The 15,355-nt window shown below is 41.8% G+C and overlaps 1 protein-coding gene across 3 annotated transcripts in view; it reads left to right on the top strand.

The window, feature by feature from the left end:
* Positions 1-1,993: 1,993 nt before the first annotated feature.
* Positions 1,994-15,355, top strand: part of LOC120555884 (protein unc-13 homolog C) — a 122,324-nt gene continuing 108,962 nt past the window's right edge. For all 3 annotated transcript variants that reach the window (XM_039795046.1, XM_039795048.1, XM_039795047.1), the window contains exons 1-2: positions 1,994-2,314; positions 9,757-14,008. In XM_039795046.1, the coding sequence (XP_039650980.1) occupies positions 9,955-14,008 (4,054 nt within the window). In that variant the 5' untranslated portion in view covers positions 1,994-2,314; positions 9,757-9,954. The remainder of the gene's footprint in view (positions 2,315-9,756; positions 14,009-15,355) is intronic.

The raw sequence follows: 15,355 nt of genomic DNA on the forward strand, positions 1-15,355 counted from the left end.
GAGAACCCAACAATGTATGGTTTGTCTTTTTTTAAAGAAATTGTAGATAACTCAGACATTGACTGTGATTGCCAACACTACAGCATATGATAAATATTGCACAATTAAAATACTCCATACCATTCTTCAGACACAACTAATTTGTGATTTAGTTTTAGATCAGATTAGACTTGAGGTGAACCATGTCATATGCTAACATAAATCAGCCTTTGCTCTGCTATCTTTGGTTGAACACAAGGGTGTTGCAGTGATTGGAGGGGATCATGTGGGTCAGACTGGATCAGAAACAGATGAGGTACTAGGTTGAATTTGCTTTCATCACCAGCAGGGGGCGAGCAGCAGCTATGCACAACATCAGTATCGCGCATCCCTCTCCTCCAAACCCCCACCGGCACACGCTTGCGCACGCAACCGCACACATCTCCGTACATCCTACCCCTCTCCCATGTGACAGAGAGAGAGAGAGAGAGAGTGTGTGTGAGAGAGTGAGAGAGAGTGTGTGAGAGAGTGAGAGAAATGTGATTTCGCTAGAAGGCCATGCAGACAATTAGTGGCTGTTGGAGGAACGCATGACACACATCTCAGCTGAGAGAGGAGAGCAAGACTGACAGAGGGAGGCAGACCCACGCACAGGGGGAGGAGGGGTGGGGGGGAGGCAGCTGAGAGATAGAGACGGAGCGAGATGGGTTTTATTTGAATGCTTAATCACCACCAAGGCAGAGGGGCGGGAGTCGATGAAATGATGTGGACTAGCATGTGACACTCTCGGCCTACCTGCAGTATTTCCACTTCGCTGTGTGTCCGTCTTCATTTTGTCCCTGTCAACCTGAAACGAAAGCATCAATTAGCGAAATGTCACAAGAGGGCAAATTAAAGAAATTACCTCTTGCCATTTTGTCACGTTGTTAAGTGTATTTTTTTTATTCCAAAACATAGATTTTTCATAGCTGAAATTCAATTCACAACGCCGATGGTGTTTTGATACTACACACCAGACGACTAATCTAACTGCATGAGCAATGATGTATGACGACATTTCCAGTGAGAGTCGTAATTAGATGATGTGTGAGTTTACGTGAAGCTCTGTCGTGTGTGGTGTAGCCTACTGATGAGAATGGGCTTCTATGGAGAATGGATGGTGACTCGGATCATGAAGTGTGTGTGTGTAGCCCAGGCCTATAGTGTTTTGTGTGCGTGTGAGACAGAAAGATGAAAGTGCGCTCCACGTACCCCGCAGGCATGCTCATAAACTCTTGCACGCGCGCACAAAAGCAGTGGTGCGCGTTCACGACATATGCACGAACCCTGACGAAAAATGAAAGCAATACCTCTGTAGCTTAACATTCTTTTTGTATGTGTGCCTGTGGTGCTCAAGGGTTCATTGACTCATCATCACTAATGTTTCCATTGGAATATGTAGCCTATAGTTTTGCAGTGGTGTGATATAGCCTAGTTACCATACACAACACACACGCACGCACACACACACACACACACACAAACACACACACTCCCCCATCCCTCCCCTCCTTTTATTTTTGCTTCCCTCTCACTTAAGGCATCTCGCGCAAGCCTGTTTGTGAGCTCGATTCTTTCAAGCCGGCTCAGTGAGCAGAGAGAGAGAGAGAGAGAGAGAGAGAGAGAGAGAGAGAGAGAGAGAGAGAGAGAGAGAGAGAGATAGAGAGAGAGAGAGAGAGAGAGAGAGAGAGAGAGAGAGAGAGAGAGAGAGTTTTGTACAGGGGAGGGACAGACATTCTCCAGCCGGGGAGCATAGCCTCAGTCTGGGCAGCCAAGAGCAGCGCTGTCTACCTCCCCATCATCACCACCACCACCACCCGTCTGCATCCCGTTTTGGACTAGACACCCCGTGATGTGACACTGCCTACAAGCAGGAGGGGTGTGCGACCGTGTGTGTGTGTACATGTGTGTCAATCGTGGAGAAAATAAAAGCCAGCAGCTTGCGGCATTAAAAGGCAGCATCTTCGGTCCCCACCCCCACAACGCGAATAGGAGAGCACAGCATTGGAGGGAGAGCGGGGTGGTAGGCTAGCCTACAGAAGGTGGCATGGAGGAGAGGTGTGTGTGTGTTTCTGCGCGGAGGCAGGGCTGTGGGATGTGGTGTCTGATGGACGCGGAGAGATGCTGTGAGCTGTGGTATTAGCAGGCAGCTGCGCACCGAGCCGCTCTCTTCCCGCCCTGCCCTCCTCAGCTGCTCTCCTCGCACCGACCATTCGCTGGAACCGGAGGATCGACTCCACACGGCTCGTTGTGCTCACTACCGCTGGCGTCCTGCACGGGAATTTGACACAACCAGGTATGTGCAGCGGGAGCCCATTTAGGCGCTGGATGCCTGTTTGCATGGCGGGGCGGAGGGGGTTCTTGACTGTTTGACTTAATCCATATCTTCTTGTTGCTTCCCTCCCCTCCCTCTGTGGCCCTGCCAGTGGATTAATGAAACGTTATTTGAGAATGATGCGGTTAGATAGCATCATTTGTCGATGTAGCTGGGGTGAAAAATACAGTGCAAAAAAATTGTAAGGTGTTAGTGTTATTCAATCGTTCTGTAATTTATTCTAAAAATCCAATTCTGATACAAACACTGTCGATTCCACAAATGTCCCATTGCTCCTAACCTTTCTCCCGTGATGTTATGCGTAACGCACAACATGAACGCATGTGAGCAATGCTGTTGTTTCACACTGAGCAAAATGCGATGAGACTGGTTCTCGTTATGCCTGGCCAAAGAAAATGTAATATTTTGATTTATGAGGCGAGACAATCTGTTGTGATGTTGGCTAGGTTCCTAGGGCTGCAGGCAGATATTTCACTGTTGGGAAATACACAGGTTAGGAAAGGGGAGGCAGAAGCTCAGGATGGGCGTGAGGGCATTATTATCTGAGGATGCACACACCCTCATATGCTTATCCCCCACTGCTATGCTTCGCGCTTCTCTCGGAGCAGCGAATGCATGCTTTAAAGCAATCATGCACGGAGGCATGCATGGCACACGTGTGTGCACACACGGCTGCACACACAGACGCACAGGCATGCACACACCCACATGTAGGCTATACACCAATCCACACTCGGCCATAATCCATAATCATGTGTTCTGGAGACATGACGTAACACAAAAGCATCTCTCATCTATATGCATCCGTTTCTAAGTCTCACCCAGAATGATAAAAGAATGAACAGCACACCACAGCATGTATTAGGCCTATAATTGCTTGCAGCATAATAACCTCAAATTGGCATACTTGCGTTTTCATCAGGAGAGAAGATGAGATTTGTACTATTGTGAGAAATAGGTTAGCATGCCTCCAACTCATTTTCATTTAAGGGGAGTGGCAGAGACTGTACAACTGTGAGAAGTTGACTGTTTTAGAGTGCTCTGCTAATCAGATGCATTGAGGTAAAGTCGGGGAAAAAGGTCCCTGGGCATAAATGCAGGACCTGGGATATAGCAGTGCCCCAGAGCATAGAGTGAGTGGGTGTGGCTGAGGTGCTCCCCCTTTCTCTGGAGGTTTCTCTAGTCTGACTCACAAATGGGAGGGGCTCTATCTCAGGACCACAGGAATTCCCAGATTTTCTTTTATCATTATGGCGGGGAACTATTTTTTGGAAGCTCTTATCTGTCCAAGGAAGTTGATTACGGAACAAGTTTTTTTTTTTTTACAACATGCTATTCATGTTATTTGGTGAGTAAGTTACATACTAATACATTGGAGCAGTTGGAGGTTCAGTGCCTTGCTTAAAGGCACATACATTTTGAATGATAAAGGGTGAAACAAGCAGCTTGTTAGGATAAAAAAACACAATACACAAAAATGTATATGCCTGTGGATCACATACTATGCTTGAGCACATTATATGATGATATCATAATAAATAATCTCAATAATAGCTACCTATTGTAGGGACTGTATGTTTTAGCAGGGCCTTATTTTTACAGCGGGAAGTGTGTGTGTGTGTGTGTGTGTGTGTGTGTGTGTGTGAACACATGCTACTTACATAAATTAAATGTTTTCAACCTATTATAAAAACCAATAGCTACTGTCCACTTATCTCTACTGAGGTGCTGGAGAATGAGCTGTATCACACTGAATCTTCTTTTATTACACTACAATGCGAGGATGAACAATAGCGGAGATACTGTAGACCTAAATAACATGTAATCTCATTCTCACATGTGCTTGTCACGATGGCTCGGAATAAATGGTACTATTTCATTTGTAGCCCATTTGCTGCTGAGTCTGCTCACAGAGCAACGTTTTCGTCAAATTGATAACACACACGAGTGGAATAAGGGGATCTAGTTATCTGTCATACTTTACTACTGATTCTTGCGTCATTATGCTGTAATGGAACTATACGGGCAATACCTTATGGGTATTATCAAGTAATTTGCGTACCAAATCAAGCTTTAGAAGAGGGTGAATGCTTCATTCCTCAAACCTTAACATGCAGATGTCACAACCCTGGCTCTGTAAAGAGAAAGGCAACTCCCTAATTGGTAATCAACACTCATTAGACACTAGTGCTCTTTTATTGTGACTTGTCCTGAAAGAGTGCAGCCACAGCGCTTCATAAATTATGTTTCAGTCACTGCTGTAAACAGACATATCCCAGATGCTATCAGCCATGATTGTAGCTGTAGCTCAATTTAGTCCATTAAGTACATGACAAAAATTGCATCACAAATGCATTAAGATAATTGCTCAAAATTAACCAGCAGTCATTATTGGGCATATTTTGTCTGGAGTGTTATATGATAATGTTCCACAATGGTTGAGTCATTTAACATGATGCAGCTTCAAAAAAACATGTACGTTTTGATTGAATGTACTTCATAAAATGGGCCATCAATTTTACATATTGCATAATATGGACTGAAAGTAAAGTACATGTCATGCACAACTTATGTCCTAGTGTAGTACATGTTATGCACAAATTACATCCTTGAAGCAAGACCTATTTTTATGTGATTATGAACAAAAAGTAAACATAATTCGGACTTATAACTAAATGAACTATGAACTCTACACAACTTCCTTTTTCTCAGCAATACAGACCTTTTTTGTCTGTCCAACCGTCACAGCTGGCCTACAGAGCTGTGTCCAAAATGACACAAATCTGATATTTACCACATGTGATGAATTTTTGTCTATTTTGTTACTATTAATAATATAATGCTGGTTATTTTTCCTTTCTTTTTTAAACCACACCAAAACCATTAGCTCAACTCAAAGCCAAAGTTTCCCTACCTTCTGCGTACGCTGCGACATGCTGTATTGTTCTCAATATTGGGTTAATATTTTTTGCTTCGGTGAAATGCTTTATTCTTGTCCAACCACTTTTGAGCCTTGAATTTAAAACTTTTTTGCGTAACAGATTTGATATAATTTGGTTATATTCGAGTATTTTTTTGGTAGCCATATCTGGTCAGCATACAGCACATTAACACTGACAAACACAGCAGGAAATGTCTTTAGCCATGCATTAGCAGCACATTTATGCAGCTTTAAGAGACTCTGCCTCTTTAAAAGATCTTTGCAACAACAGTTTGTTTGATCATACAGAAGGTCTGGGGAAAACCCAGCAATGCTGACCCAAAAGCCCAGCGAGAAGTGCTTAATCTCAGCCCTGACAAACAAACCAGCTAGCCCTGCTTCAGAGCAATGACCTCCACCAATGTCTCGCAAAAGACACCACCAAGATCTCTGCTCTATATGATCGAAGGAGTAGAGTTTAACGCCAACGTTTTCTCTCTTTGGCTAAGAAAGTTTGGCAGTTGTTATAATCATCCATCACATTCCTCCAATAATTTTGCAACCAATTGATTATTTTTTTTAATCCGATATTTTTGTTATCCAAATGTCTGACTGAGTTTAGTGATATGTTCCTTTCAATTTCACCTAATTTTGTTTCATTTTAATACGCTACATTTCCACTTAAAGTTTTATTTTTATTTCATGCCCACATTCAATTCTGCTAATTATTGTGTTATTCAAGTGTGTAGATAATAAAATATGTTGATTTATTATACAGTCAATTTTGGGATTTCTACACGCTAGGCTATCGGAATTCACATTGGGAAAGAACTCACTAATTTCAGATTGACTGATTATAAGTAAAGACTTGTTTTCAATTATAATTTCTTTTTTTAAAAGATATTTTTTTGGGGCTTTTCCGCCTTTAATTGACAGGACAGCTAGGTGAGAAAGAGAGGAAAGACATGCAGGAAATCGTCACAGGTCGGACTCGCACCCTGGACCTCTGTGTCGATGCATAAACCTCTTTAGTATATGTGCGCCTGCTCTACCCACTGACCCAACCGGCCACGTTTTCAATTATAATAAAATGGTGCCTCTTACGACTGTATAATATACATTTTCCTGTCTTAGTTCATCCTGCTGAAACTCTTTTTAATCACATCGTTTATCAATCCGCAAAGCAGTCAATTACTTATTGGCTGATTAGAGCTTTAATCAGTTTAAAGATAGGTGAAACTTTGCTGGGAATTAAGTGAAGTTACCAAATGTTTTGTACTAATAATAATGAGAACTGTTGACTTTTACACCAGTTGCAACAAAACTGACATGAGGGTGAGGGAAATGACAATAAAGTGTAGTCTGTACACACCAACACAGTCCTTAAAAAAGGTTTAGGAATGATTTTTATTTTATTTTATTGGGATACCATACCATATCAATTCATGTATCAACATAGAAATGACTTATTCACTTATCCTGGTGGAGTAAGTCAATAATCCATCACTCCCCTACCCTAACAACTACAGGTGCCTTTTGAGCAAGGCACTTAACCCTCAGCTGCTCACTGATTAACAAAAGTTGACTGTGCTTGTGCTGTGTCTCAGTTATTTGCACGCAGATAGACGTTTGAAATGCATATGAGAGCTAAAATTTTCAGTGAAAGTACAGTATTTGAGGCAATGTCAGAACATTTTTTAACAATATCTAATGTGATTTTATCTTATGGGGGGACAGTTTTGGGTCGTGACCCGTCAGTTGCAAAAGGCAGCTCCTGGCTTCACGCCATTCTACAACAGAGCTGAGTCATGAACTTCCTCATACCATACAATATACTGTAGTTTTTACCTCATTCTGTTGTTATTCCATTACTGACCAGTGACTAGAGTAGGACAGTTTAGGGATAGCATTTTAAAGAATCAGTAATTCACAAGTGAATGATGGCTTAGGTTAAAGTACCATACTGCAGTTAGTTAACTCACCTACCCCCTTTCTTCACGACCCTTTTTTTTTTTTATTACATATAATAAAAAATGTTTTCCTTGCACAAACATTCTTGCCCCAGGCCTGCCTCAAACCTTATCCCGTGAAGTTAACAAGTCGAGCCCCTTGATTCACGTCATACATGAATCTGGCAGAAACACGTCTACGCTGGTAACCTAGTCGTAAGCTCTATTTGCTAATGCCTGGTCCTTCTTTAGAGTTTAGCATTAAAAGCTAACTGTGATGCTGTGTTTCACAGCTCATTTGAAGTGAGCATGTCTCTGTGGTCTGTGGAGCAGCTGTCAGATTCTCTGCACAACAAGCATCGCTCTTTCCTCTCAGTTAGCCAGTCCCACTCTATAAAAAATACACACCTCTCAGAGCCTTTTCAAGCTGTTGAAGGCTTGACACTATGCAGCATGATTCAAGAAGTCTCTGGCGTCTTTTCCACAAGAATAAGATGGCCATTTCATCCTCTAATGTAGCTTTATAGTCTGCTGCAGATATACATTATGACACCTGAATGGTTCAGAATCTGAACCATTCCAATTAAAGTGTTTGGGACATTAAATGTACTACAACACTTAACTTCATTATCAATCAATATATGGAAAATCGCCAACAAACAGATTTTGTCTTGTGTTTGAATATGATTGTAGAACATTATTGTGTTGAAAATGAAAACAAGAAAAATAAATATTTATAGCATATGTGTATTAAGATCAAATTCAGGTTATTTAGCATTTTTAATCAAGCTAGATATTCATTTATGATGAACACACAAGAGTATTGTAGCAGTGAAGCAATTAGAATAATTGGCTCTCCTGCTGTAGAAGCTGAATATCAGTGTAGCCAATGTTTATTGACCTTGACTGACACATACAGTACACACAATGCACATATAGTCATATACACATTCCTCCAACCCTTCTACACACAACCACATACACACAATCATTTTCATTCTCTCTCTTTGTCTTCCCCCTCTTTCTGTGTCAGTAACTCTGGCATGCGGTTTAAGGGTTATCTGAGTAGGATGGGTGACTAGGATGCTCTGTGGGATTTGCTGTAAAGTAGGGCTGATTTTTGAAAATAATCTAATTGGGGTTTTTTTTTCAAAAATATTACGATTGCGATTTAATATGCGATTCTTTTTTAAGCTCTTTGTCTTCTGTATTATTCAACAAAGACAAGCAATAAATCATTGTATAGTATGAACAACACATGATTAGATAGATTAAACAAACTGTTCTTTCCTGGAGGCCAGACCTGTATGTGATGATGAAATTAGGTGATGCATGAATTTATATGAATGACATCTTTTATTTAACTACTTCAGTCACAGTAGTATATTGAGCCTGGTGTAAACATTCATATGAAACTCAGAACCAAATCACACAAACAAAAGTGCAGATTGCAGAAATATAAAAACAAATATGTGGCTTTACCACACTTAGTAGTATTTAGATTATTTAATTATTATTTACTGTAATAAACATATGTAAACATGTGGATTGCACTTTTTAAACACTGTCTTTGAACTTTACTAGACAGTTAAATAAGTAAAAATATAGTATATACAGTATATACAATGGTGTATTTTTTTTACAGCGCACACAGAGGAGCTGCCTCCAGCCCCTCATGAAGTTGCGTGCCGCGTCCATGACAGCATCAACATTGCACTTGCTCAGAGAGGCTATTTTTACGTTAGTAGTAGCATGCTGCTGCTGGTCTTGTCGTGGGATTAACTGTACTAATAAAACCGTTGAAACAATGCAGCCACGCTGCTGTGAAAGCTCCCCGAACGTCATTTATCAGAGTCTCGTTGTTACCCCTCTCCGTGGCAGTCTCCTCCACTCCATATCTTTATTACGCAGCTAGCTAACTGGAGCTAACCGCTAATCAGGGCTAATCGTTGCTAAGCCTTCAGTTCTGCGTGCCTGTATCCATTAACTGCATGTATGGACTGAAGCCTGAAAACCCTACATTTTATTAAAATGGCTGTTAAAAAACTACAACTCAGAGTTGTTTGAATGACAGAAATCTGCTCAAGGTACGGCGTAGCGTTAGCGTGCTAAGTTGATGCTTTCTCTGCGGAGTGCAGACTGATTTGCTCTCGCGAGTCACGTGACCAAATCGCAGCCTTTGCGATTAGGAAATCGCGTTTTAACATATTGCGATATTATTGCAAATGCAATTAATCGTTCAGCCGTACTGTAAAGACATGTACTTAATATTCTTTTATAAAACATACATAAAATCATAAAATTAAATTAAAATTTTCTGCATCTGAATCACTGGTTTATTTGCATAAGTTTGGTGATTGCTCAATGAGAGACTTTTCACATTATGCATGTTACAGATTTAGCAGATTGTCCAATGTCTGGGTACTTGTAAAGTAATAACTCAGTATAGGTTCTTCCTGCTTGTCTTTGAGTGTGATCTGGGAATCTGCAACCAAATTGTAAAGTAAATATTTGTTGTTGTTTTTTTCTTTCAGAGAGATGTTCCTTATCAGAAGGAAGGCCACTGGATTTAAAAGTATTTGTGAGTCTCAACGCGGACTGTAGTTTTAGTGATTGTGAGCTGGGATTCCACTGTCAATCACAAGTTGATTATTCTTGGCTCACCACCGCTGTATTCTCATCCAACTTCTTCTTTTACTAGATGATAAAAACAGTCCACAGGATTGCCATCCATGGTTTCTGTCCTAATCAATACTATATCATCCTACATTAAAAAGATTTGCAAAGGAATGTTTACAAAGAAATTGGCAAACCCAATAAAGAAGAAAGAGAGAAGCGAAAATAAAGAGCCTAAATTGACCACTGATTTGCAAGCACACAATCTAACTCTCTCTACCACACTGAAGACTACAGTTAAAAAGATTTCCAAATGCTCTTCGGCACGTAACATATCGCTTGAAGAAGACGACGGAAAGAACGACTGCTCATCCCTGTCACCCACTTTCAGTTATCGTGTAGCTATAGCAAATGGACTCCCAAAAAACCCTATTTTTTTGAATAATAATGAAAGTATATTTCCTGAGGTTCTTTCGATTGATAGCAGTTACTCTGACTTCTTGAGTGAGACAAAACTTGTCAGGAGACTGGATGAGCATAAATCACACACTATGCCAGTAAGACGAAACAGGAAGAGCCTCATTAGTTTGGCTCCCTCTGATGGCAGCTCTGAGGGTGAACGAGTGGAACGCTCCAGTTTACACACACTTAGGCTGGGTGCTCTACGCAAGTTAAGAAAATGGAAAAAGAGTCAGGAATGTGTCTCCTCAGACTCCGAGGTGAGCAATTGGAGGAAAACCTTGGGCATCCGGAGCAAGTCCTTGGACCGTGCTGGACGGCAGCAAAAGAGCTCGACACTGGAGCCTGGCTCCTCTTCCACAGGTTGCATCAGTCAGACCCAGGATGTCATGGAGATGATCTTTAAGGAGCTTCAGGGGATCAGCCAGATAGAGACAGAACTGTCTGAGCTACGTGGTCATGTAAATGCCCTAAAAAGCTCCATTGATGAGATATCCAGCAGTGTGGAAGTAGTTCAGAGTGAGATTGAGCAGCTTCGCTCAGGATTTGTCCAGTCTAGAAGGGAAACACGTGATATTCATGACTACATAAAACAAATTAGCCACCAGGCCAATAATTCAACCTTGCGGTTTCTCAATGTTCCTGAAGAAAAGCCAGAGAAAACCGAGAGTCTAATATATAAAATACTAAAAGACAAAATGGGTTTCACTGATGCCCTTAAAACAATTAAAATTGAGCTTGCTCATAGGTTAGGGCAACAAAGAGAATGTTCTAATGCAAAACCCCGCCCTATTATTGTCATTTTTGCAACAACCCAAGAGAGGGATATAGTCTTGAAAAAGTGCTATAAACTTAAAGGAACAGGCATTACAGTATCTACTGATAGTTTAACTCATGATGGAAAGGAGAGAAAAGACAAGACAATGTCTTCCTCGCAAACCTATGAAAGCATGGATATAAAGGTCTCAGGAAAGGATAAAGTGGGGGAGAGTGATGACTGGGACTCAATGGACAGTGATAAAGAATTGGACGAATTAAGCAGAAATAAATATGCAATGGTGATTTCAAAGCCTGTTCACAAGAGCAAATCAGAGAAGAGGCGATCCCATGACCATAGCCGGTCAGGAGAGGAAGCAGGCTACTCAGGCGCTGTTCACTATGCTGATGACTTGTACTATGACCCAGACAAACATGCAAAGGCTTACTACTCTGATTTGACCCCTGGTTGGCTTTCCCAGAGTGAGTATTCTACCCCTAAACTCAGCCGCTCTGAGTCTGACTGCTCAAAGCTTTGCCAGTCATACTCAGAAGACTTTTCAGAGAGTCAGTTCTTTACACGGGTTAATGGCTGCTCCCTGCTGTCCTCTTCAGATCAGGAACTGTGGCAGAGAAAACAAGAAGACATGGCTTCTTCCTGGTATGCTAGCGACAGTCACCCACTCAGCCATGAGAATCAAACTTATGAACACAATGAGATTGAGACTACAGAAACTATTGACAGTGGGGTGAGCAATGGGCTTGTCTGCATGTCTGGGGACAGAAGCCACTACAGTGGCTCCCAGCTCTCTCTGCAAGGTGACCTATCACCCTGGAAAGACTGGCATCATCTGGAGCAGGGTGCTGACTCTGGCTTGGAAGCCTCCATAGAGGTTAGCAGTCCCTTTGACCCATCAACCATACCCGGTTTCCCAGAAAACATCACTAAATGTCAGGAGGTTGATTTACAATTTGAAGGAGATGAGGAATTCATGATGCTTGACAGAGAACCATCCCTACCACTTATAACCACCCACATTATTCCTCCCATTACAGAACGGGAGTCTGTCATCAAGACATCTGCCCGGCAGCCTAAGGAGGGAAACAAGATGATCACAAAAGAAAACACAAAAATATCATCTAAAGATACCCCTAAAGCTGCTACGAAAGTTACACATAAACAAACTAAATTGGCTCCTAAGGAAGAAACCATGAAAATATTGCCAAAGGAAAGCTCAAAGGTATCTGCTAAGGTTTCATCTAAAGTGACTTCTAAAGCAGCTCCTAAAGAGTCATCTAAAGAGATTCAGAAATCTGCAGCTAAAGAATCCTCTCAAGCCCTCCCTAAAGACATTCCTAAAGTCACACCTAAAGATGCCACTATGCCAATTGTTAAAGAAGTATCTAAAGTGGCATCTAGGATAACTTCTAGTGTGGCTGCTAAAGTCACTCCTAAAGTGACCCCAAAAGAAATCCCGATAATGACTCCTAAAGAAAGCCCTAAAGAGTCCCCTAAAGAAAGCCCTAAAATAACCCCAGTTGAGAGCCCTGTTTCAACCCCTAAGGAGTCCCCTAAAGAATCCCCTAAAGAGTCTCCTAAAATCATTGCTAAAGATCCCCCACAAATTGCATCAAGAGAAAGTCTGAACATTGTTGCTAAAGAGGTTACCAAAGAAGCTGCAAAACTGCCCCCAAAAGAGGTCCCCAAAGAGATACCTAAAGCAGCATCTGATGAGACTGTTAAAGTACCCACTAAAGAAGTTTCTAAGATTCCCCCTAAAGAAGCCCAGGAGGTAGCCCCTAAAGAGAGTCCTAAGGTGCCCCCCATAGAGACCCCTAAAGCCACTCCAACAGAAGCCCCTAAAGTAGCACCCAAAGTAGCCTCTAAAGATGCCCCTAAGGAAACCCCCAAAGTAGTTCCTAAAGATAAATTCCCTGAACTGGATATCAATCATAGCTTTCACCAGACCCAGAATAAGTCTTCAACTATGTACCGCAGTCAAAGCGAGATTCGAACAGAGAAGGTTGAGGAGGTTCCCAAGTCTTGGAGTAGTAGGCTCAGCATAGATCTCAGTGAGAAGTCCTTTGGTTTTGGCTTTGGTTCTACACTGCAGAGGGCTAAGTCAGCTCTGGAGGTTGTTTGGAAGTCTGGCTCTCAGACTCCTACCCCTGCTCCTCCTGAAGAGCCCAACAACTCATCATTTATGGGGCGTTTCCGCACCCTGTCCACCTCTGGTGCAAATAACTCTTGTACTACAATAGACTCAGATGCCCACACAGAGCCTGTATTTAACAAGTCAGAGGAAGTGAAAGCAGGTGCTGAGGCAGAAGCTGTGGAACAACCAGTGGACAATGAGACCCACTATGTTGAAGTAATGGAGCAGGTACTAGCTAACTTGGAGAACAGAACTAATGCTAATGAGACAGAGGAGACAGATGAGCCCGCGCAGGAGTGCGAGACTTCTCAGGACTATAGTGTGTCTGATGACCTTGAGGCCTCTCAAGACAATGATGCCTTTCAGGATTTTGAAGCCTCTCAAGAATTTGAAGCCACAGAGGACTTTGAGGCAAGTAAAGAGGCATGTGTTCTGGAGTATGATTGCAGTTTGGATGAAGAGTACAATGAAGAATATGAAACCCAACTCACAGAGGACACTGCTGAATATGACGCAATGGTGGAGTATGTAGACGTAGAAGAACCGGACGACATTGATGTGACAGAGGAGACAGAAGAGGGTGATGAGGAGTTAGAGGATGTAGAGGAGATAATAGAGGAGGCTGCTGAGGTGTCTGAAAAGGTGGAGCAACAGCAGGAGGATGAGAACAAAAATGTTTCAGAGGAGAAGCCCACAGAGGCCCCACCCAAGAAACGTGTTCGACCCACATTCAAGGAAGCAGCACTGAGGGCCTACAGGAAACAGATGGCTGAACTGGAGCAGCAGATCCTGGCAGGAGGTATGACTCTTAACTCTTTTTTGTTTGTCACCGTGTCACTTTGATTTTTTACTGTTTTACAAAGCTTTCCATTGGTACAACCGTAACAGTAACAGTCGTCAAACCATGCACCTGGGACTTAAAGAACTATATCAATACTTAACAGTACTTTACAAAAATAGCCAACATCTCAGCAGCAACTGTTTTGAAAGGTCTTGGTTTTGTTGGTGCACTGTTGGTGCATTCAAGTTTCCTCTCTGAGATTTGTCAGAAAAGACAAACAACTAGCAAACATGGATATCAGCGAAAGGGCGTAAATTTATAACGTCATGTATTGCACTGAGAAGATACCACAATAACTCTTAAGTCTCAGATGTTGGAGCATCCTTGAAAAGTTGTTTATTCTGAAATGAATATTAACCAAAGGCTGACTATGAAAAGGTAAATTGAATCCATAAAGTTATAGTATGATTTGGAAAATTGCGTGAATAAATGTTGATTGTACACAATTTTAAGTTAATGAGCTAAAACATACAAAAACATATGTTTTTAGTGGAAGTCTGAATCATTGTGAATACTTTTAATTTATGTGGTGGAGAGAAGCCATAGACTTGTAACTTGGTGGTTCAATACCGTTGCATTTATGGCAACCTCAGACTTTGATTAAATTGAAGGATGTCTCTTTGAATTGGTAAATTACTTTGAGTTGAAAAACTGAAAATAAAACACCGCCTCTCCAGTTTGTTCAAGTCACAGTGAGACACGGAAATGCCGGTAAAGTGTGGTTACACTTTTTAAAACTTCACGCAGACGGCTGCAATATAATAAAATGGCGAGATCGCTGTGCAGTTTGTTTAAAGCTGTAGTGCATAGTTTCTCTCCATCATTCCATAGTTGTTCAAATGTGCTTATTGACAAGACATTACACTTGGAACCTGTGTCTACTTTCATTTCAACTGGGGTGTCATTTACTTGCACAGTGACAAAAGCTTCATATTTTTGCTCTATCTGGGTACTAGTTGAATCAACAGTCAATTGCAGTCCTATTCCATCGACATAGAATGTTTCATCAGTACTGCTGTTGGCTTGGTCAGGTTCTACCTGGTGAACACTCCTCCTAGGTCTCTGCCTGTTGTAGGTCTGCTGTGTGGATCTGCAGCACTTTTTAAAAAATGATTCATGTTGCAGACATGGCACTGTTGATCAAAAGCTGGGCATTTGTCTCTCTTAGCTGCACGTCTACCCCCACAGCTATTGCAGTTGGCAGTATACTGCGTCCCAGTTTTCTCTGACTGGTTTTTCATCTTTATCTCAGACGTTTGTCTCCTCAAGAACCTAGCTTGAACTGCATCAATACTCGTGAGAGTG

Source organism: Perca fluviatilis, chromosome 3 (assembly GCF_010015445.1).
Source record: "Perca fluviatilis chromosome 3, GENO_Pfluv_1.0, whole genome shotgun sequence".
NCBI classification, from domain to species: domain Eukaryota; kingdom Metazoa; phylum Chordata; class Actinopteri; order Perciformes; family Percidae; genus Perca; species Perca fluviatilis.